At 40.3% G+C, this 23,579-nt stretch overlaps 1 protein-coding gene across 1 annotated transcript in view; it reads right to left on the bottom strand.

The window, feature by feature from the left end:
- Positions 1–23,579, bottom strand: part of LOC122326095 (protein turtle homolog B-like) — a 77,971-nt gene that overhangs the window by 35,705 nt on the left and 18,687 nt on the right. Inside the window, 4 exon segments of the mRNA XM_043220786.1 lie at positions 8,230–8,381; positions 19,202–19,297; positions 19,300–19,347; positions 23,080–23,271. Coding sequence (XP_043076721.1) covers positions 8,230–8,381; positions 19,202–19,297; positions 19,300–19,347; positions 23,080–23,271 — 488 coding nt within the window.

The following is a 23,579-nucleotide window of genomic DNA, read 5'->3' as shown; positions in this document are numbered from 1 at the left end:
ATTATTATTATTGAAACCTCTTTTTTCAGATCTAGTTGCTTATTGGCATACATATTACTAGAATATTAGCCATTTATAAGTAGTAATTAAGCACATATTAAAGGTTGATTCTACATGACCTCGTTCTACATCCCTGCTCCTACACAACACCTAAACTTAACAGCTAGCATACAAGCTAATAACAAGCAGCAAATTTATTAATATAGGCAATTAGTAAACCACTTTAAAGAAAATCTAAACTGTATTTAAAATGAATAGTCTATTCACTATTACACTATAAGTCAGCAAGGGAAGGGAAAAAAAAAACCTTTATTCAATTTTGAATGCAATTTGCTGCCAATCTCATGGGAAGTATGTGACCGGGTACTACTAGTCTTGGAACAGCATAACAGTTCCGCTGCTCTCCGTAGACGGACCTGACAGGTAAGGGACTCGACAGAGCATCTTTTCTCCCCGGCCTGTCAGAACTGGACGGTTAACGATACATGAGGGTCACTTTACTGCTGCCGGCCAAGCAGGTGAAGAGTGCTTTGAGGAAAAAAAAAGTGCAAAAGTGCAGACGGATGACATTGAATCATGGTAAAGTAAAGGCTTTGCTGAGGGGGCTCTCTGATGAATTATTCAGTGTTCCATCATACGGTGTAATAGCAAGCATTATCATCGCAGTTCATGTGATATCAAGCATGTGTGACTTTCTCCATATAAGACTTACACGCATCTTAGATGTTAAATGTTAGACTTTAGTTCTAGATTTGAAAAAAATCCCAAAACGTGTGCACTGCTAAGAACCAGTTAAATAATACTAAAACTTTGATTGAATGAATTCATTTTAATAAAATTAAATAAATATATAAATTTAAGCTACAATATGTAAAAAAAGAGACTAATTAACCGTTAAAATTGAAAAAATATATAAAAGTTCAAAAGTATTAATATATACTACAATTGTAACATGGGTAAAAGCAACTTACAATTAATGTATTTCATCAGTAAAAAACTACATTAGAATGCTCATCAATGGAGAAAGATGCTTTTATTTGTAGTTATAATATTTACCCAGCAGATGTTAACAGGACCATACTAACCAGCCAAACCTTGACCCCTTGACATGTAGAAACACACTCCTCCTCTTTTACAGATTGAACATACATGCCTTCAGTCTACAAATGATGGTAAGCGGCTAATTTGCTCCACAAACGCAAGCAGTCTGGGACTCCACTGTGGATCCCAGACTCCATAATTACGCTAATTACATAGACGGAGATGCACGGCCAGGCTACGGCAGACCCAACAACAACACACGTGTCTAATAAATCATAGCACACCATTTTAGGGTCATTAAAAAAATATTTTTTATGATCGATATCTATTATTTAGCATTATTCAAAGACTCCACCCCAACCTTCCATTCATAAATAACCCTGATACTGTCTCTCTTTTTTAGGGCATCACTTAAAAAAAAAAGTTGCTGTAAAACGATAAGTCAGTAAAACGATACTTGAACATCACTCTTGCAGTTTTGATCTAAAATTTTGTGGATTTAAACCAAACTTTCAGACATTCTTCTATTTGCCTTTTCGTTACTTTCTTTGTTTCATGGCTTATTACTCTTTCACAAAGACATTTTTTAAAATCTCTATAGGAATAGGAAAATAATGGCCTGAAAAAATGGGCCAGCTCTGTTGAACTTTATAAAATGACATGTGACGAAAACAGCTGTTAAACACTGCTTTAGGACGGGATTCCTCTATTTTAAATGCTTCTAAAAGAGGCGAGTCTGTATTTACCCTTCCAAAGAAGGTTCAGCTTCAAACACATCCAGCAAAAACCCTCACCAACTGCAACTAGAACTCGTCTTCTTGCCTCTGTAAACAACATTAGAGATCTAATCAGTCAGAACAGCGCTCTATTGTGACTGAACAAAGAGCTCACCATCATTCAAATTAACAAGCAACGAATACTGTTGTTCCTCTCCTGATGTTATCTCACCTTACTTCAAAAGTGTTCAATCACTAAGCAAAGCTCGTCGCTGACAGGCTGTCATTTCTCTGCTGTGTGTGAGGAGATGGAGATCTCTCGATGGGCTCTTGTAAATCAAACTCTTTTCAGGGAGAGAAGTGAGCCATCCGTTCCTGTAGGAATCTCTTCGTTTAGTCTTCAGCGAGCAGATGGTTTATATTCTGGAAGCGTTTGATGGTTAGGTTCAGTATGTTTGGTTTGCCGGTTTTGATGAGCCACAATCAAAGGATCGTTTGTGTTTTTTAAGTCGCCGTTTTTGACAAGGAAATCTAAAAGTCTGTTTCATATCACGGCTGGCTCAATGGATGAAATATAAAAGACGCCACTCAAGTCTAGAAATTCCACTAGTATTAAAAATACTAGGATGGTTTATTTGGTTCCTAATTGCACATCACTGTTAACATAACAGGCCCAAGGGATGCCTATACGACATATAGTTAAAACGGGCACAGTTACGAACATCGGGATGGACAGAGGGCTACTGCTAAATGACTAGGGAATATGACAGGGTTGAGGGGGGATTCATTAGCTGTGCGATTACCGTGTTAAAACTGCTGCTTGATTTTTTTCCAATCTGACAGAGGAGGCTTAAAACATACAGCAGGGAAATTCAAACTGCTTTGCTTAAAGGCACTTTTAGACAAAAGCATCAAAAACCATCTGAAATATGACAAGCTTATTAGGGACAGCTTAAATGGAACTGGTAGCAATTTTAATGGTCAGTAAGTCAAACTCTCTAGTGACCCCAACAGGTCAAAAAGTTGTGTAACGTTTTAGAAAGTCTCCTATGCCAACCAAAACTGTATTTATTTGAATACTGTAAAACAGTCATTTTATGAAAGCTTTAATAACTGAATTTTCTGCACCATTGGTGCTGAAAGTGCTCTTCGGAAAGCATTCTAGTATGCAGTTTGCTTCTCAAGAAACATTTCTAATTATTATTAATGTTGTGGAGAATTTAGCTCAAAAGCTGAAACATTCAAAATAGCATGCGTTTGAAATACCACCTTTTTTATCACGTTTATCAAATGAATGTATCTGTCACATCTCTGGACTCTGTGTTTATGTTTTTGTTTCATGCCATGTGCTCCCTGTGCCCTACCTTCCCTCTGTGTTAATTATGTTATTGTCATCAGCTGTGTCTCGTCAATTACCCTGTGTATTTAAGTCCTGTGTTTTGAGTTTTGTTGGTCCGAGCGTCGAGGTCCTTACCTAATGTCTTTACCTGTGTTTATCCTGCCTGCCTGTTCGACCTGCCTGTCTGTATATCCTTTATTTTGCCATTTTGGAATTAAACCCTTTTATTTTCATTTAATCTCGTTGTGTGCTCTCGTGCTTACCACACAACCGTGACAGAACGCTCGGACCCACAGAAGTGTAAATAGCGGCGTATTTTCCCCCTTATTTTTTTTTTGTTTTTTTGCCATGTTTGCCCAGTTTAAAGATCCAAACTTCCTCATCCGCCTGCTGGAGCAGGGGGATTGCTCTCTCGAGGACTATACAGAACTATTCCTCGAACTGGCCAACGACTCTCGCTACCCGGACTGCTCTCTGCTCGAACTCTATTTCCGCGGACTTAACACCTCCAGCCAAGCGCAGCTGTCCGGGAGCGGTCCTCGAGAGAGCCTCGCCGCGTACGTCGAGTGGGTGCTGGTGTCCTGCAAATCAACCATGATGGTTGCGCCTGAGGACAACGACACCAGCCCCACTCCAGATCCAGAGCCTAGCCCATCCCTTCACCGCATGGTCGAGCCCCAGCCTGAGCCCACTGCTGACACGGGGCGGAGTCGGCGCGACCACGGACCCATCGCCAGAGAGAGCGACAGAGCCGTGGAGCGTAACAGGACCCGAGCCGTATCGTCCAGACCAGGTGCGCGAGCCAGCAACGGAGCTCCCGCGGTGGAGACAGCCGACTGCGATGAGGCGCGGTGGAGCTCCGCCTACTGCACATCGGCTGAGGATGAGCTGATCATCCACCTGGGGCTGCTGGATCTGCAAAGGGAGCTGGATGATGTAGACTTGGACTTGGACTTAGACTGGGCACCTCCCCTGTATCCTGAGTTCCTGTTCCCGTTCAGCTACCCAGTAAGCCCGCTGGTTCCGCCCAGCCGTCCCGTTAGCCCGCTGGTTCCGCCCAGCCGTCCCGTTAGCCCGCTGGTTCCGCCCAGCCGTCCCGTTAGCCCGCTGGTTCCGCCCAGCCGTCCCGTTAGCCCGCTGGTTCCGCCCAGCCGTCCCGTTAGCCCGCTGGTTCCGCCCAGCCGTCCCGTTAGCCCGCTGGTTCCGCCCAGCCGTCCCGTTCCAGTGCCCGCGCCACGTGCGCGCGCGCCCCGTTCCAGTGCCCGCGCGCCGCGTGCGCGCGCCGTCCCGTTCCAGTGCCGCGCGCCGCGTGCGCTGTCCCGTTCCAGTGCCCGCGCCACGTGCGCTCTGTCCCGTTCCAGTGCCCGCGCCACGTGCGCTCTGTCCCGTTCCAGTGCCCGCGCCACGTGCGCTCTGTCCCGTTCCAGTGCCCGCGCCCGCGCGCTTCTGTCCCGTTCAGTGCCCGCGCCCGCGTCGCGCTCTGTCCCGTTCAGTGCCCGCGCCGCGCGCGCTTGTCTGTCCCGTTCCAGTGCCCGCGCACGCGCGCTCTGTCCCGTTCAGTGCCCGGCGCCCGCGTGCGCTTCTGTCCTGTTCAGTGCCCGCGCCCGTGCGCTCTGTCCCGTTCAGTGCCCGCGCCCGTGCGCTCTGTCCCGTTCCTGTGCCCGCGCCCCGTGCGCTCCGTCCCGTTCCTGTGCCCGCGCCCCGTGCGCTCCGTCCCGTTCCTGTGCCCGCGCCCGTGCGCTCCGTCCCGTTCCTGTGCCCGCGCCCCGTGCGCTTCCTCCAGTGCCGCCTCAAGTTTTCCCACCCTCCCACCCATGCCACACGACGTCGATGGATCCCAGCAGCCCCTGCGCTCATCCTCAGCAAACCATCTGGAGCTCGCCACGGGTCTGCCGGTCTCCATCGCCATCGAGGTTGAAGGATCCCTCGCCTCACCGTCCTGCCTCCGAGACCCAGACTCCTCCTCGGCTCGTAGACCCGTCGGCTCCCCCTGGGCTCCTAGCTCCCTCCTCTACACCGTGGTCCGTCAGTCCACCAGCTCCACCAGGCTCCATCGTCCCTCCGGCTCCGCCTTGGTCTGTCGTCGACCATCCGTCGCCTCTGGATTCCTCTCCTCCGGCTTTGCCTCGTCACTCCATCCCACCGGCTCTGTCAGGCTCCTCCTTCCCTCCGGCTTCTCCTCAGTCCTCAGTCGCTCTGGCTCCGCCGTCCCTTCCCGTCCCCGTCTCCGTGTCAGTCGCGAAGCCTGCGGCGTCGCGCTTGACCTCCAGCGCCTCGGCGTCACCCTGGCTCTTGGCTCTCCGTCTCCGCCTCAGTCTCCTCCACCACCTGCTCCGCCGCCGCCGTCGGCCCCCATGGAGTCGATGGCTGCTCCTCCTCCATGGCTCCTCCCTCCGTCGGCTCCACCGTGGACCACCATAGCTGGGCTCTGGATCTCCTCCTGCTCCGGACTCCTCCTGTCTCCTTTCTGGCTCCTTCCTCCATCTACACCTCCTTGGACCCTTCTGCCTTCTGCCTGCCCCCTCCTGGGGATCCGTCCTCCACCAGAACCTCCTCCCAAGACCCGGTATCCCCAAATCCTAGTCATTTTGGTTTTGTTTGTTTTCATTTGTTACCCTTTAGGTGCGAGGACGCACCTTCCGGGAGGGGGGGGGTAATGTCACATCTCTGGACTCTGTGTTTATGTTTTTGTTTCATGCCATGTGCTCCCTGTGCCCTACCTTCCCTCTGTGTTAATTATGTTATTGTCATCAGCTGTGTCTCGTCAATTACCCTGTGTATTTAAGTCCTGTGTTTTGAGTTCTGTTGGTCCGAGCGTCGAGGTCCTTACCTAATGTCTTTACCTGTGTTTATCCTGCCTGCCTGTTCGACCTGCCTGTCTGTATATCCTTTATTTTGCCATTTTGGAATTAAACCCTTTTATTTTCATTTAATCTCGTTGTGTGCTCTCGTGCTTACCACACAACCGTGACAGTATCCTTGCAGAATACAAAAAACCTGAACTGATAGACTAGAGAATATTTTTCCTCCTGTCAATGTTAGAGATTAGCAAATTATGGAGCAAAAATTCAAGATGTTCATGTCTTTCTTACTTTAGTCAAAAGAAATCATTTTCTTTGCGGAAAAACATTTCAGGAATTTCTCCATATAATAGACTTAATAGAATATAATAGTGGAATAAAATGAGTTGAAGGTCCAAACAGTTTTATAAAAGTTTGCATTTGTCTTAGACAGTTTTTTCTGTTTCCTCAGCCTGGCTAACACTGAAGTCCACTATATGAAGGAAAATCCTGCCACGTTTTTCCTCAAAACGCTTCTTTTCAACTGAAGAAAGAAATATGAGAACATGGGGGTGAGCAAATTTCTTAAGAAATATTCATTCTGTAAGTTTTAAATGAACAACAATTAAATCAAACCTAAACAAAAATCTTTGAAACTGTAAGTGAGAGCTGCATGTGGATCTTCTTTAGAGTTTAGACAGAGAAGCAGCACATTTATTGAGCTGGTGTGCCGCTGATAACCTCATGCAGGGCTGGATTTAGGGCTGTGACAGTGGTAAATGGGACAGACAAAGGCAGGAACAAGTAAAAAAAATGACAAAGTGCCTTTGACCTGTCATTTCCACTGCCATCAAATATTCTGAGCCCTCACAGTGACAACTCCAACCCTCTATTTGTGCGGAGAAGGATATCAATCACCACAGGAACTCTGTCTTAATGTCTGTCACATACTAAAGTTTCACGATTTCATGTACCACAGCAAAACTAAATATGCTTTAATACAAATACCTAAAAGCTTACATAAAGCCATATTGCAATTACGTCTCATTTCATTAAAAATGACTTTTTACAAGATGTTACACTATTTACTAGTCTATACTCTACTACTAAGAGAGCTTAAACACAGTTAGAAGTGACTCACTGACTACACTGACACTAATGGTTTGCTGGACCACTGAAGCGCTGGTATCTTCAGCAGACACACAGGCAGAACTGTCCCAGCTGAGAGGAAGTGAGCAGATAATAGTACGATGTTTTCTTCTCCCGGAGTCGATGGTACAAACATGTATCATTTTTTCATCTGTCAGAGCGCTGGATTCTGAACATAGCCTCTGTCTGTCGTGTATAACTTCACTGTCCTGTTCACTCAATTAGATAACTGACTGACAGTGTGCTTTTTTGAAGCCAGCCTCGGCTCTGGCACATTACTAATGCTTGAAACTATGATCTTTATATCTAAATTGGCTGCATTATCTCATGATGTTTTAATGGAAAATTTATCATTAAAAAAAATGCACTAATGATGGTCCCTGTATTTAGTTTTAACAATTGCAGCTAATATCTATGAGTCTAAAGCTAACAAGCGAACAATAACATCTGCTTATCTTCATTTATTGCATGTTTTTTTCTGCATTTGTAAAAAGGGGCACAACCAAAATGTACCATTTAAAAGATGGGGGTTTTTTCTTAATCAAAAAAGTGTCAATGTAGACATTTATATGGTTATAAAAGATGTTTTTTTTAACTTTTACTGAATTTACAGTAATAACTAGCATGTAAAATCCATTCAAACTATAAAACTGTTATTTAAACTATTTCAGATATTACTGTTTTTATGGTATTTTATTTAATTAATGCCACCTTAGTGAGTATAAGAGACTTCAAACCTCAACAACCCCAAACTTTGAAAAAAAGGTGAACAATTTAAACAGAGAGAGCAGTGTTGCCAGATCTCATTATAAAAAAAAAAAAACAGGCTCAAATGAAGTGTCTTTTCACACCAAAACTAGTTTAATGAATATGTATGTAAATTAAATGGCTTGATTTCATTAATCTTATTGCAGCACTTTGCATAACTAAGACAAAGCAACAGATTGCAATAATTAAGAAGTGTAGTTTAATTTGAATAAATGTATAATGTATATAAGGACAGATCCATAAGTGCTTAAAAACACAGAAAAAAACATTTATTCTAAGAGAATAGGGCAACAGCATTTGTCATATTTATTATTAATCTGCCCCGATGAAGGCTGTAACAAAGTTTGAGAAATGTGTAAAAATAAATAACAGCTTTAGAATAGACGCCTGGCGGCCAAACTGTTCAAGTTCCTAAATCAGAGATGTGCTTGCTCACCTTATACTTGCTGCTGTCCTGTACAGGATCTCCCTCCCTGAGCCAGCTGACTGAAGGTTTGGGATTCCCGAAGGCCGTGCAGCTCAGAGTGATGCTGCCACCCTCTTTGGCCTCCACATACTGGGGTGGTGTGTCCGTGAAAGTTGGGGGAGCTGCGACACAGAGAAACGTGTGAAAATTCTCCATTATTCTCTGAAATAAGACAGGTTCATTCATAACAATATTTTGTCCTATGATATACGTTTCTTTTTTATAGACCCTTCATGGCTAATAGGAGCCATAGGAGTTCTGAAGGTCATCGGAGCTGTGAATAAGAGGGACTCCTGGTTATGGATCTGCCTCCTGCATACATAAGCGCTCATTTATGAGCTCTTAGTATACAGTATATGTTGATTTACAGCTAGTTCACAGCTAGTTGGTTTAGAAGCTAAAATCTCCCTTTCATTATCCATAAATCAGGATGAAGAAGGGATGGCCATATATATACATATGTATACACACATACACACACATATAGATAGAAGTGATTATTTCACAAAATATTTCATATTAATTTTAAAATGACAAATAATTGACACAATTATACACATGCACAGATAATTATAAAGTTCAGGCATAAGGCATAAATATGGAGTAAAGCGAGCATAAAGTGGCACCACAACCATATTTTGTTAGACTGTCTGATTACAGTTTGCAGCTCAACGCATCTCCTGTGTGCAATAACTTGAAATGGGTCTAGTTTTGTGACACACAAGGGGGAATTATGTTGTGCTGCATAATATTTTATTTAAAACCATCAAAATACTAGCGACTTGTCGCATAACTGATCATTTTCTTGTTGTGTCTCTTGAAATTAATTTGGTGGTTACTCAATTATTTCTATGCACAATGATAGACGTTTGAGCAAGAACACTAGGCAGAAGCTTTTTTTTTTTATCTCAGACATGTTCAAATATTTAAGACAGCACTGAGACAAAAGGGTCACACATTACCACACAGATCACAGGAACATCTTGCTCTCTCAGGAGATATGGGTTTAGCGATATCTCTGCACTTACAGAGACCTGGACTGAACCTTCTTCAGCCAAGCATCTATTATACACGGCTCTAAATGTCACTGTCTGTGAAACCACCTCGATCCAGCCTTCTGGATTTGAACTGGTCAGATTATAATACCAATTCTATACCTTGTTATGCCATTTTTAGCACTCCTTTATTCTGTTAATTAAAACCTAAGCGTTTTCAGTTTTGAAGAACCCCCAGATTTGATGGCACATGACCAGAGTGCTGAAGGCAACATTTCTGAGGCCAGCCGCTGAGACATCTGTGCAAAACACGCCTCCATCTGCTGCGAGTCTCCATTTACTGCCTTACACACTCTGACACACTGCTGACCTGTGATGTTGATTAAACATAAACACACACACACACACACACACAAAAATGCTGAAGGCACAAGCTCTCTATAGGCTAAAGATGAGGATGTGTGTGCCTTGAAAAGACATTAAAAAAAACAGCCTCATCTGTGATTGTTTCATGTTTCATAGTCACTGAGAGCAATGTTAATTGATATGGACGTCTAAGTTTGCCTCTGCTTTTCAATCTAAATTCCCATTAGTGGCTAAACATTCAGGCGAATCTACTTGACATTAGCTAAATGCCTGCCACAGCACACCAAACGGAGGGAGAGCAACTGCCCAACACCTGCTGTGTATACAAATCACTCAGAATAAGTCTCGCCAGACTGAAAAAAATACTGTGTGATTTACTGAATAATCCCGAATTTGTTTAATCTTTTTATTCTGTCAGTGTGAAATTACTGCAGTGGTGTTTTATTTAGCCATCAAGGTTGGTTGCTAAAATAATAGAGCTGTAGGACATGCTTGTGTGTGATGCATTTCAGAGGACAGCCAATAACATTTTTGTAAATTATTTAGGTGAGGACTTGTTTTATCACTGAGTAATCAATGATTTAATTTTACAAGTGGAGAAAGTTAGTATTTATGTTTTGATTTTGTCATCAGTAAAATTAATTTTTATGTGAACTTGAATAGCAAAAATGAAATACTGGTTTTCATTTAATTAAAAAAATCGTATCAATATAATAATATTTAATAATATTTTTCTATTTCTATTTTTTTTCTGTGATGGCAAAGCAGAGTTTTGAGCAGTCATTACAGATTTCAGTGTCACATAATCTTTCCAATATGCTGACTTATGTCCTTTTTCTGGATACCTTAGTCTTGTATCTTGTCCTACAAACAAAGACAATGCTAGACTAACTTACAAAAGGAACTTCCAGGAACAGAAAAAAAACATTCATCAACAGCCAAGATAATGAAGTGTGTTAACTGATCAAAAAAGACACATGCGACTTGGGTGACTTGGGTTGAGTCAACAACTTGGTTCAATGTTGAGTAAACTCAAAAAAGCTGCACAGTGAGTTGCCAACTTTTCATTTTTTTATAGTGTACTTCTATCGAGGTGGGATATGGATATTGTTAGGGACAGGTTTGGTGATATGGTAAGTATAAGGGTGGGTTAAGAGGGGAGCTTGTAGTATTGCCTAGCTATAGTGTTAGTCCTGCTAGCCTTGAGAAGCACTAAGTGGACATAACAGAGCCCTTCAACAGGTTGTGTTTATCTGTGCGTTCATAACAGGGGCAGTTTCATCTGTGAGCGAAGCAAACAAGAGCCTCTCACTGAACCCCGTTACAGCATGAGGTTGTGTCTTCATAATTATGTCCCTATATAGTGAGAGTCCTGGAATAGAACTGTCGAATTTGCCAAACGATCACCTGCTCATCCTCTGCACGTACACACACACACACCTTTACGGAAACACACATACACACGTTTTGTCTTCGTTGCTGGATAATAATCCCTTCGATATTTCCAGTGCTTGCAGGAAAGATGACATCACCTCTTTTGCACCGAGCGTGTGTGTCAGCCGGCAGCCGCTGATAAAATCACAAGCTCTTATCACAGGCACAGATTGTGAGAAGAATTCAGCTATAATAAGGCTCTGTGGTTACACCGGCCACACGGGCAGATGTTTTAGTGCACATACACACTAACAACACACGCATTGCACCAGTGAGAGCTAATTGGCAGGAGAAGCGTGGAGAGGGATGCGTGGAGCTAGTCCCACAGGAACATCTTCATCCTCCTCGTCTTCCTCTTAGAATCCTGTACAAAGTCGAGCATCTGTGTGAGCGCTGCTCGCTGGATTACACTTTGTGAGGCAGCGTTTACACACATGCAAGTATCGTGAGCAGCACCAGCTGTACACACCGGCATGAAGCTGTTATCTGTCACATATCTCAACCGCAGGGAGAATCCAAAGCTAAGTGATAGTTTTGAATGCAGAAAGGTCTGAAATGAGACGGAATGTACTTTTAGTATGAATGCACATGTCATACATTGTACAGAATGTCAGGATAATAAAATAAAAAGCACAGTATAAAAATAAAAATCCAGAGTTCCACAAATAATATGTCAAATATTAATTATTATTTATTCTGTATTATTCTGTAAATAATGTTATTCTGCAATTTTTATTTATTACTTTATAACCAATTTTTGTACAGCGTAATAATGGTACATTTAACAGGTCTAATTTTAATTTCTATCTATCTATCTATCTATCTATCTATCTATCTATCTATCTATCTATCTATCTATCTAGTTTTTATCTGGGAAACATTAGTAGCAAAACTGCCCACTCAACAATGAATCGATTTGTGTTTAAAATGCACGCTGTAGTCATGTGACCTTGACAGGAAGCTAAGTTTAATTCAAGGGATGTTGCCGCTATCAAGGTCACATGATCTACTCAAGTGAATCAATAGAGACATTCAATACAGCACTTCACGTCATTATTACATATTACGTCTATGCGGAAGCTTGCAAACTCTGACAGACCCGTACCGTTAGATCATGCTGCTCATATGCTCCTTCGAAAAGCTTTTTAAGCAGCTGAGATTTTATTCGCTTAACAGATCCCTCTTTATGATTCATTTCTAATATTTAACAAAAAAACACACTTGAACAAAAGCATCAAATTGTAACGGCTCAAACAAATGTAGTGTCTTTGTTAACGATGGAAGATAAGAGGCCATTCAAAGAGCCAATTATAGCAGCAGCAAAGCACTTTTCCATAAAAGAAAACTCTTATTTTTTATATATAAGAGGTTACGTGAATGCAACCAAATTTTAAGTCCTGTCACATACGGAGGGCCCATCGGTGAGCAAACCTATTTTCTTATCTCCCAAACACTCTTGGTCAAACACAGATTAAATGTGAGCGATGCATACTGAGAAGAGAGGAGCCTCACCGGAGGCTGGAAGAGGAAACTGAAAGCCTGGTGGACGAAGGCTTTTCAACAGAACCCAAAAACGAATACAAAGAACTGAGTATCACTGCTCTTTCTGCTAACCAACCCTTCTGTCCGTACTAAAAAAAAAACACTGATTCAGTTAGCCCAGAGAACTGACCCTCACTTCCTGTTTCTCTGTCTCTGTTACTTCCTTCCGTGTCAAATGCTGAGACTTATCTCTCCTCACTGCTACAGCAAGCGGACGTGTTTTATTCTCGCATCTGTATACATAGCTATGGTGAGTTTGATTCATTTAAGTGAATCAGTTTGTTCACTGCAATTAATGATTCTCAGTGAAAATCATCGAGAGATTGCAGTAAGGGAATGGTTCACACAGAAATGAACATTTACCGAATATTTACTTCCTAGATGTAGAATTTTGGTGAACTTGTCATTACATCGTTCACCAATGGATCCACTGCAGTGAATGGGTGCCGTCAGAATGAGAGTTCAAACAAAAATTAGACCATTAAGTCACTGGGTCTTTTCTTGAAGCAAAACATTTAGTTTAATATTGCTCGCCATCACCGTTCTACTCTGTTATGTACAGTAAATGAGTGTGTTTTCTATTAGTGTGTGAGTGTGTTTCAAAGTAGCTAATAAGGAAAGGTTACATAAACCACTCCAGCTATGAACTTCATTCAGGTTTATCTTTATTTATACAGAGTAAAATTTATCCAGTGGGCCATTTATAAAAAAATATAGAATCTTGCTCACATTGCAGTAAACTAACAAAGAAGCCTGAGGTAGAGATTTGTAATATTAAACCGCAGGGCAAATTTCCCTCAGTTCATATTGTGTGTTTATGTTATGATGGTGCAACTGTGAAACCTGTTACAACATGAAAGAAATCAGCAAAACAGAGCCGGTGAGGAGTTTAAAGGGACTGATACCCAAAGCTAATTAAGCACAAACATAAAAGCCAGAACCATCCCCCAGACCACTATTCTGAAACACTAATCATAATGTAAAAATACTCTTTATCTCACACTGATGGAAATCTAGAAGATGATCCAAAAGGCTCTAGAAGCTAATGGCCCCTGGCTCCTGTATCTAGTTCACACACGCATGAGAGAATGACTCGTGCAGATTTCAGGCTTTAATTCTCCTTTTTCATATTACAGACATATATAATCACCTTACACACTTTGATCTGCTTACACATGTAATCCATGGCTTTTGTCCTCCTTGGTTATTGTTCATGATGTATAGTTTATGGCTAATTATGCAATTCCGTTTCAGGTTAAGTAAACATGATATAGGGCAGAGGATTCCAGTGGGGATGCACTGACCATCAGCTGATATTATTAATTAATCTGTATTGGATGTTCAAGCTCATTTCACTATACAATTTAATGTAATCTTTAGCAAATCTCAAATTTAATCTATCTTTTATACATTATAATGTTATGAAGCCTAAATGTGTGAATTATAATATTTGAATACCCCATTAAATTTATTTGTATATTTCAATTTTCATTTAAGTTTTAGTAACTCTGTTATTCTGTGACTTTTTTAATCAATAGTTTTATTCATTTATTTTTTCATTTAAATGATTTAGTACTTTTTATTTTAGTTAAGTGCCAAGGTGATATTTATTTTCTTGTTTTTAATTCAAGTGTTTAATTTAATATTTAGTTTAATTTAGTTTCAACTAACATAAAATTAATCAACGAAACTTCTTTAGTTAACAACAACAACGTTGATATGAGCATGAAACATCACAATAATCACATAAAAAACTTGATGTCTAACGTAAAGTCTGGGTCTTGAAATAATGCTGCCATTCCGTGTAAATCCTGCAGAAGTTGTTGGTGTCTCCTGTTTTTAATTAGTGAAATTATCAATAGCTTAAAAGTCAGAGAATCAATAGAAATGGCTGAAGTTCAACCATCAAACATTCGCTCACAAACACGCAACACATTTGTCAATAAAATGAGTGAACAGACCGAAATAAGCACAGTAAGTCATTATTAGTAAGTGTAGTGCACAATGGCACCATTCTTAACAATATGGCACCCGAGGGGTTAGCATGCTGTCAGCTTTATTTACACCCAATGACAACACACCAAGGGCCATCCCTCAACTAAAATTGTAAAACCAGGCCTGTCGGCTGCCTGTGGCTAAACCCACACTTCCCATTCCCATTAACAAACCAACAAACATGCTGCAGGTCAACAGACTGTCACAATCGGAGCTGCAAATATCAATTCTGCCAGTTCTAGAATTTTGTGCCTACTGCCGCTATCGTTTAAAAGCCTTTATCCCATGCCATGATGCCATCTGCAGTGTTTCTGAAGCATATGGCCTTGTGGTGCTGAGCATTTAGCGCCCACATGAGATTACCAGGCCATCAGTACCCTGGACAGCTCCTGGCCCGAGAACATCAGCACCACGGACAGCTCCTAACTCGGCCCTGTAGTGATTCTGCTATAGGCTCAGTCTGAATCATCACAAACCTGATAATGAGCCAATTAGAATGGCAGCATAGGCAACAGTATCATCCAAACAGCCACACTTCACCCTGAAGGTCAATGAAGTCCAACAGAAAACCTCCAAAATTGCTGTGCTCGTTTGTCTCTGTGGCTTTATCAGGGTTTGTGCTCTATCCGAAGGGGCTGCAACTTCATTCGCTTAACAAGCTTTGTGGGAAAGAAGATTTGTAATGGCATTATCAAAATTGCGGTTCATTTAAGCCGATTGATATAACAGCGCTTTTTTGAACTCTAACTTCTAAGCTGTGGATGAATTCACCTGCTCGAAAAGGAATGAGCTTTTATTTCACAAGTCTCTAAACCAACAATGCACGCTCTTAATTAAACACAAAGATGTCTAGCAGGCAATTAGCACCTGTTTAAAATGACAATGACTTCATCTTTGAGGCTGAACATAAGAGTCAGGGTAATGTCATCATGCTTATATCCTTTTGCTTTTCATTTCAGTCTACAGAGGAACAATGTAGATGCAAGTAAGTCATTTGAAATGCTTTAAAATGTGTTTTTTTTTTAAAAAATAATAAAAATAAAAAAAAAAATATATAAAACGGTAAGATGGATCATTAGCCAAACTACTGGAAGGCTGACATGCCATGTTAAATCTAAGATGTTGTAAACAGCTATATCAGGTGTGTTTATAATTATTATGCATGCAGTGTATAATTATTGTGCATGCACCTCATATTGAGACAAAATTTGTACATTTAAAATAAACTAACAAATAAATAAAATCACAGACATTTGGTCACATCTCATAACCACTGAAAAGGAAACAAAGCCAAAATTGTTCCAAATTTGTTTATATATCAATGTTTATATACTTAATTTAAAATAAATAAATATAAATACATTTACAAAGAACTAAAACTCAAAAAATGACTTTAATGATTCAATTTAGTTTTTATATTTTAATGAATTCAGCCTTATATTAAGTGTAAAATAAATGTAAAATAAATAAAAATTAAAATAAAAACATTATTTGTATATTATTATTAATGTAGCATTACACAAAGACATATATACATAAAATAAATAAACAAACCAACAACTAAATAAATATTCTTTAAATTCTTTTAAATTCTTTAAAACATGATGAAGCACTTAAAAGAAATGCATTCCTTAATATGTTCAAACATTAGATATTCGGGTGAATATGTGAACCGTATGGCTTGACTGTATTCACAGCAAGCAATCTGCCACCAGCAATCATGCAAAGTCACAGGATGTGGCGGAAATGCAATATGATTTTTGGACTGCCCTGAGACTAAGCAACAGACGTTCTCTCCTCATGCGGGTATCCCATTAAATCCCACAGGATTAGCGTTAGCTCACAGTCAGTTTGGAATAGATTTAACCGCTCTGTTCTCCTCTCTGACCCTGCCATAGAGATCTGAGTATTAACGAGATGCTACGACAACCCAGCCTCTCACCTTGTGGCCAGGACATGACCTCCTAGCTTCTAAGAGTCTAGTTAACTTCAATAACAGTCACCACAAGGTGAAATAAACAAATAACCGTGTGTCCATTCTGTATACATCACAACCCAGAATACAGGGTGCAGCTGTCATTCAAACTGAAAGAGGCGGAGCATCTACTGAGCTTAAGGGCATGTATGTGATGTCAAATTAGGGCTGAATAGCTGTCACTGATCACAGAATAGGCTCCATAGAAAAGTTGTTTAAGTGTACTTGATGAGGAATGTAAATACTAACACCCTAGAATCCTTAGAAATGTCTCATGGATAGGAAAGAACCATACACACATTACCTGTGAAAATGTATTTTTAGCCTCACACTGACTAGGCTTTTGATGATGAAACTGGCTAACATTGGAAATCAAAGGCTAAATTAAACATTAAATAATTCCAAAAAGGGCAATGCTGAACATTTCCGATTTTCTGTTTGGATTTCAATGAGAGTTTTGTGCTTCCCCTCTCCAACTTTGCAAGAAGTTTAATCTGAAACCCAAAGGATTAGTGCTAACCAGCAGTGGAGTGTAAATCTGCTGTAAGATCACAGAGAAAGCAGAGGATCTCCAGTGTTGCCCTGTGCTGGAGTTTATTCTCTCCACAGACGTTCAGCACTGCAGAGGAGACTCTCTATTTAAAGAGTCAGGCACCTTTAGTAGATCTTAGTTACTTTAAATAGTTCCCTATGTAGTCATCATTCCCTCAGGCCATTCTGAAACAGTGTGCTTTTTAATTTATTTGTTATTTAAAATGTATTTGTTATTTTGTGTATTTTTGTTATTATATATATATATATATATATATATATATATATATATATATATATATATATATATATATATATTTAATTCATTAATTAATTAAAGAGAGAAAGGAGGAAAGAGTGTACGAATAAGAGACAGCATCAAAGGAATAGTTCACTCGAAAATGAAAATTGGAAGAAGAGCCAGGATAAATGTTATAAAAACTCCAACTGCGTTTGTCTGAAAGAAGAACGTCATATACCCCTAGGACGGCTTCTGGATGAGTAAAATATGGGGTAATTTTCATTTTTGGGTGAACTATTCCTTTAATGCTTAACTGAGAACACACAGCCCAAACTATTATTTAAATAAATGTATAACAACAACATTACAAAGCAACTTTTTACATTATTATTGTTATTGTCTATATTATTGTAGTATAAAAAAATGTATAAATGTATATATAAATACAGGTTAAAAAAAACCTGTTTAAAAAAAACACTAGGAGATTCCATCATATTGAGAAATTTCCTATTTCATTTTTTTCTAGTAGTGTTTTTCTGAAGGCTTGAAATATAGTGCCACCTATTTCTTTCTTATGGTGTGTTACACAGCAGAATGAATTTAGATTTCTGCTTGAGTTACTGCTTTAAACACGCCAGACCAAAAGAGGTGCACTCCAGTGTGTCGCTTCAAAAATCACCTGTATGAGTGAGCGCTCAACCCTGCTGGATTGATTAACCATTACATCACTTCCTCTCCCCCTGCTTAGCACTTTTGACATGTGCCTCGCACCTCGAGCGACACAAGTGTGAGTGTGTGTGTGTGAAAATATCACAAGAGCTGTAAAACAACAGCTCTGAGGCACACAGCGACAGCAGCTAACATAGAGCTAATTTCTTTCCTGAGAGCCACTCACTCTCGCCACAAGCGCTAACCGCCCCTTAAATGGCCCCAAATACGCCAGCACTCCACACAATACCCTTCAGAAAGCACTTAATCAGCCGTCCCCATGCATATATTCATAGAGATATGCAAAAAGCTTTATGCTTGTGAAGTTTTTTTTTTTTTTTTTTCAAAAAGCCTGCAGAAAAACCTTTGAGAGAGCAGGAATTGCTAACTAGGGGTGAAGACCTGCCCCTCACACACAGATGAGACATAAAACATATTACAGTACACCTAAAGTACAGTTTAGTCTCTGATTAAACTGTGTAAAGAGACTAGTATGCTGCTGCTTTTCCCAGTGCTAGACCGATTGGTCATGGTCTCATAGAAGAAACACTGCTGATATTAGTGTGTTAGTCACAAAGGGCCGCAAGGCACACAGTCACACACACACATCCACACGCGGCTGATAAACTGGCCTGTCAACACTCCAACTTGTGTGCTGAGCTGCTGGATTTGAGACTAGCAACAACACAAACGGATACACACACACACAATGTGGGAGAGACACTGCAGAAGGCGATGCTTTTCATCTTTTAAAAACTTGAGAGTCAAATGAAATGATGCACAAGGGTGATCTGATTCACAGCTGTTGTCTATTAGAAGAGGCTGAGAGTATATCACACAGCAATGAGCTGGAGTTAATGTGCTGTAACCGGTTTGGGGATTTGGGTGTCTGCTACCTAGGCAACGGAATCTAGAAGGCACAGTGACATGATGCATTCACAGGAAGACAGACACTGTGTCGCATGAGGCATGATCCGGCAGCAAAAGCCAATCAGAACAGCGCATGGACTTTATCGTATCATATCTGGAAAAGACATTTCCAGGATGTTCTGTCACGAACCTGCCTTTCTCAGCCTTATCCAGGCTCATCTTCCTCGGCCTAAAAACAAAAACTAACTCCTCTGAGTGACTTCTGATCTTACGTCAGAGACTCACCGTTGACTGTGAGGTGCACCCAGCTGCCGTTGTGAAAGGTGTGGTACTGTTGTTCCAGCATCAGGACCTTGCACTCATACCAGCCCTGGTCTTCCGGCGAACCCTCTCAATGCGTAGAGATGACTTGCCATGCAGGCTGGCTCGGCCTGCGGAGTTCAAAGATACAGAGATACAGAAGATGTGAGAGATGCTCTAACGGGATCCAAAACATCCCTCTACCTCAAAACAACAAGTCAACTGTTTAAATCAAGTAAACTGTGTACAGGAAGTCAGTTGGAGACACAAATATTATTGAAATGGACAGTTCACCCAAAAATGAGAATTCTGTCATTACTAACCCTTGTGTTGTTCCAAACCTGTGAGACTTTAGTTTATCTTCATAACACAAATTAATATATATTTCTGATGACATCCAAGAGCTTTCTAGTACATGTGACACCAGTGGGTCAATTGTAATGTAACAAAGCTACAAAATAACATTTTTATTCAACTATTCTGCTCCTTGGGAGTCACCGTCCTGTTGAACCATTGGACCATGGACTATTTTAGTGATGTCTTTCCTATGTTTATGGGCCTGGGAACATTTCAGAAACATTGCTGTCTACTCTGGGTTAGACTCTTGGATTTCTTCAGAAATATCTCAATTTGTGTCCAGAAGATGAACAAAGGTCTTGGACGGTTTGTCAGGATTTGTCAGGGTTTGGAACGACAGGAGTGAGAGATTAATTATTGGGTGAATTTTTTCATTCCAAATAACATTTAAAATTATAGTTAAATTTTCTCTAAATTAAATTTGTTTTAAAAAATATATATACTTTTAATAATAATAATTTGTATACTTTATACTTTTTTTATTCACACCACCACCAAGCTGGTCTTTCCAACAGGGACTTTAAAAAAATCCTAATACATTCTGGTTTGGTACGTAAAAAAAGACAAAAAAAGCCAAAGGTCATTTACACATTTAATTCAAGTTAATTAAATCTAATTGTTTATCTTTGCTCTTGCGATAATGTACACAGCCTGGGTCCACAGCCGCTTCACTCATGAATGTTGTTTTGGCGACAGCAGTGTCAGGTCCAGAGGTCTGTGACGGCTGAAGTGAGAGCCAAAGTGGCCCACGGTAATTCCAGACACTCCCGTGAGCACATGGAGAAACACATCTCTAACCGTGCCAGACGTGGGCAAATCCATCATGACACTATGATATAGCTAGCTGGCTGTCTTCAAGGGTCAAACAGAGAGGGGGATTTATGCCTTTTTCTCTATATTCTGGCAACAGTGCTGGACAGATGGCAGGAAACAATATCAGCACAGGCAGAGGGATTGCAAGACAGCAGTGTTAAAGGCTATTAAGGGCCTGTGTTTGTCCTCAAAAAACATTTTTTTTCCCAAATCAAATGGAATTGCCACGGCCAATACACAGTCTGAAAGGAATCCGTCCCACAGTATACAAAATAAAAAAATATTTAGCAAACATACGCATCAATATAGGAAAATGTGCATTAGTTGGATGGCCAGAAAAAAATAAGTCGAGCTAAAGAAGCATATTTACTTTGCTTGAAATAATATCACATTCACAAATTGTTTCAGATATTCTTCATTCAAACAGAAAGCAGCGCTTTTGTTGCGGCTGGATATTTAGCCCACACCAGTGTCGCAGATCAATAACACTGAAGGAGAACCAGAAGCGAAACGAGAGCGGTCAAACGCCTGGCCTATTTTTACAGCTGTGAGAGAGTGTTGATGGGAGAACGAGAAACAATGCTGACACGCAATGTAGGGTAAAGACAGTCCTCAGGAAGTGACACGCTGGAGGTCAATACAAAATGAAAGCACGAAACTTCCTCTCCTTCTTTCGTATTCTTTTCACTTTTTCTCTTTCTTTCTCTCTCTCTTATTAGATAAATGCACAGTTCAAACTTGTACGCGGAAGACAAAAGCAGAGTAAATAACGAATTGTTATTAATGTTAACTAAAACATAAAAAATTGCTTTCAAAAAACTGTTGAACGATACTAAAACTTTTTTTGAAGCATCGCTATTTCAACTCCATCTAGCATTAATGAATAATACATTGACTCTCACATATGTATCCACTTTATCTTCTCTCAGTATCTTGCTTACACAAAGACCCAATACATGAGATTCATATAGAGTCATTTGGTAACAAGCAGGCTTTTTGTGGTGGACATCAGATATGAGTTATGCTGGACCAGTTGCCATTACAGCAGGGGTCTCACACGCTAAGACACAGAGCTACTGTATATTTGCTGAGTAGAGCTATTTATCTGGAGGAGGCGATGACCAATATAAGACTAGAGGTCAGAGGAAATACACTGCTGAATGAGGCCTCATGCAAGAACTCATGTATGTACAGGTCACAAGGCCATCTATGGTAATTATGGATCCTGATCAGTGGAGCAGATAAAAGACATGTGGAACTTGTGCTTCCTGTGTGGAACCATACAAATACAACAGTATGTACAGAGCTTATTACTGCAAAGAAAGCGTGACGTGTTACTGGCCTAATCAACAAATCATTATTTGAATTTAAATATTAAATAGCTTCGTATTTTTCATGCATATTAGAAAAGCAATAAGTGGGCATTGTTGAAAATAAAATATATGCAAATTATAATACTATTATAATTATAACTATTGTTAAGTAATATTTCAAACGTTTTATTTAAAATAATAAATAATAATCTCAGGTTTCAAGCACCAACAGAACAACTTTTTGGATATCTTAAAATGTTTTAAAAATACAGCTCAGCTCTGCACAATGTGTTAAGATCACTGCTGGAAATTCAGCTGAGGATTCAGGATGAGAAGAAAGTTAAAAACTTTCCAATCTCATTACCATTCACTCTGAGTGAGATCCATTAAAATTGCATATCTTGCCCTGAGCCACGTCTGATAAACTATCACAGTTTCTTTGCTTTTATAAATCTGACATGCTCTTAAATTATGCCCTTTCTGTTTCCACTCCTTATCAATGATGTAATTTCCAATCTCAATTAGGAAGAAAAGGATCATATTTGATCTTCTGCACTTCCCTCCACCCCTCTTTCATGTATCAAGCTGGTGCTTCGCTCTTGAGATCAGCACCTCTTCTACCTGTCCACAGATCTGGACCGCCAGATACACCGGAGCAAAGATAAGAGCTTTCTTCAAACCAACCCGCACTTTTCGATTCATAATCTGTTGACCACGACCGGCTCTTGCCCTGTGATAAAGCTTTCAACCTCTATGAGAGAGATTAAATGTACTGAGATCTGGACTGGGCTGAGTAATCTCCATTTCCGTGAGTCAAACACATGACTGAGAGACCTGCTGTGATTCCATGCATATGAAAATAAAAAATTAAATAGGTGAAGATTGACCAAATTAGTACAGACTGCTAGTATAGACAGTACCTTGAAAAAAATTGTAAATTAAATTCATATATATATATAACAGATTAAACAATCCAAGTGTTTTCTGGATATTGAAACAAACTCTTTCATCTGACAAAGACTACAAATGAAGCAAACACGCTTTTACCGTTCACTAATTTCATGAGACAAATCAGAACCCGAAAAAACAAAACACAAATTATGCTGCAGTGCAATTTAATGAGTACATCGGGGCATGAAAAAGCTTAAGTCATGTGAAACGGGAAAAAAAGAAAAATGTCACTTTGACGTTTATTTTTCAGTGCAAAACATTGCCTGAAATAAATCAAGTCTAAACCTGATTTATAAAATAGAGTTTACTGTATTAAATGCAATAATGAATCATTAACATTCAACAATTCTTACGATTCTGCCCAAATAATAAAAAGTAGCTGTTTTCATGTGAAAAATTTAAGGCGGTGAGACGGAAATCCAAGCTCACCGGCGTATTCGGGGTCCACATGAGGAGGGTAGAAGCGGAAGTTGATGAAGAAGGGGATGGGCACTCCAAACTTAAACCACTCCACCACGTAGGGCTGGCCGTTGAGTGGGTGGGCCACGTCACATCCCAGAATCACGGTCTCCCCTGCGCGGGCCGTCACAAACTGGGGCTCTTCTCTGACTCCGTGGGCACCTGTGAAAACATATGGACTTTGATGAGCAATCACACACACTTAGGACTGTACAAACCGCACACTGAAACTGCTCTAGGGAGCAATGATTCATCTGACTGCTGAAAATAGACTTTGGTTAGTAGATCAAGTAAGTCTGCAGACTATGTGCTGCACTAAAGCATTGATTGAAGTTCAATTCCGTGTAAATTAGCTATATCCGGTTCCTGAAACTATTTTACTAATCAATATACGCACACTCATTCATTCTCTATTAACTACAACAACAATGTCAATGGACTCCAAAAGAAAATATAGATTTTTTTGTCCC

The sequence above is a fragment of the Puntigrus tetrazona genome, chromosome 21 (genome assembly GCF_018831695.1).
Source record: "Puntigrus tetrazona isolate hp1 chromosome 21, ASM1883169v1, whole genome shotgun sequence".
In the NCBI taxonomy this organism is placed as follows: domain Eukaryota; kingdom Metazoa; phylum Chordata; class Actinopteri; order Cypriniformes; family Cyprinidae; genus Puntigrus; species Puntigrus tetrazona.
This window is presented reverse-complemented; position numbering and strand designations above follow the sequence as displayed.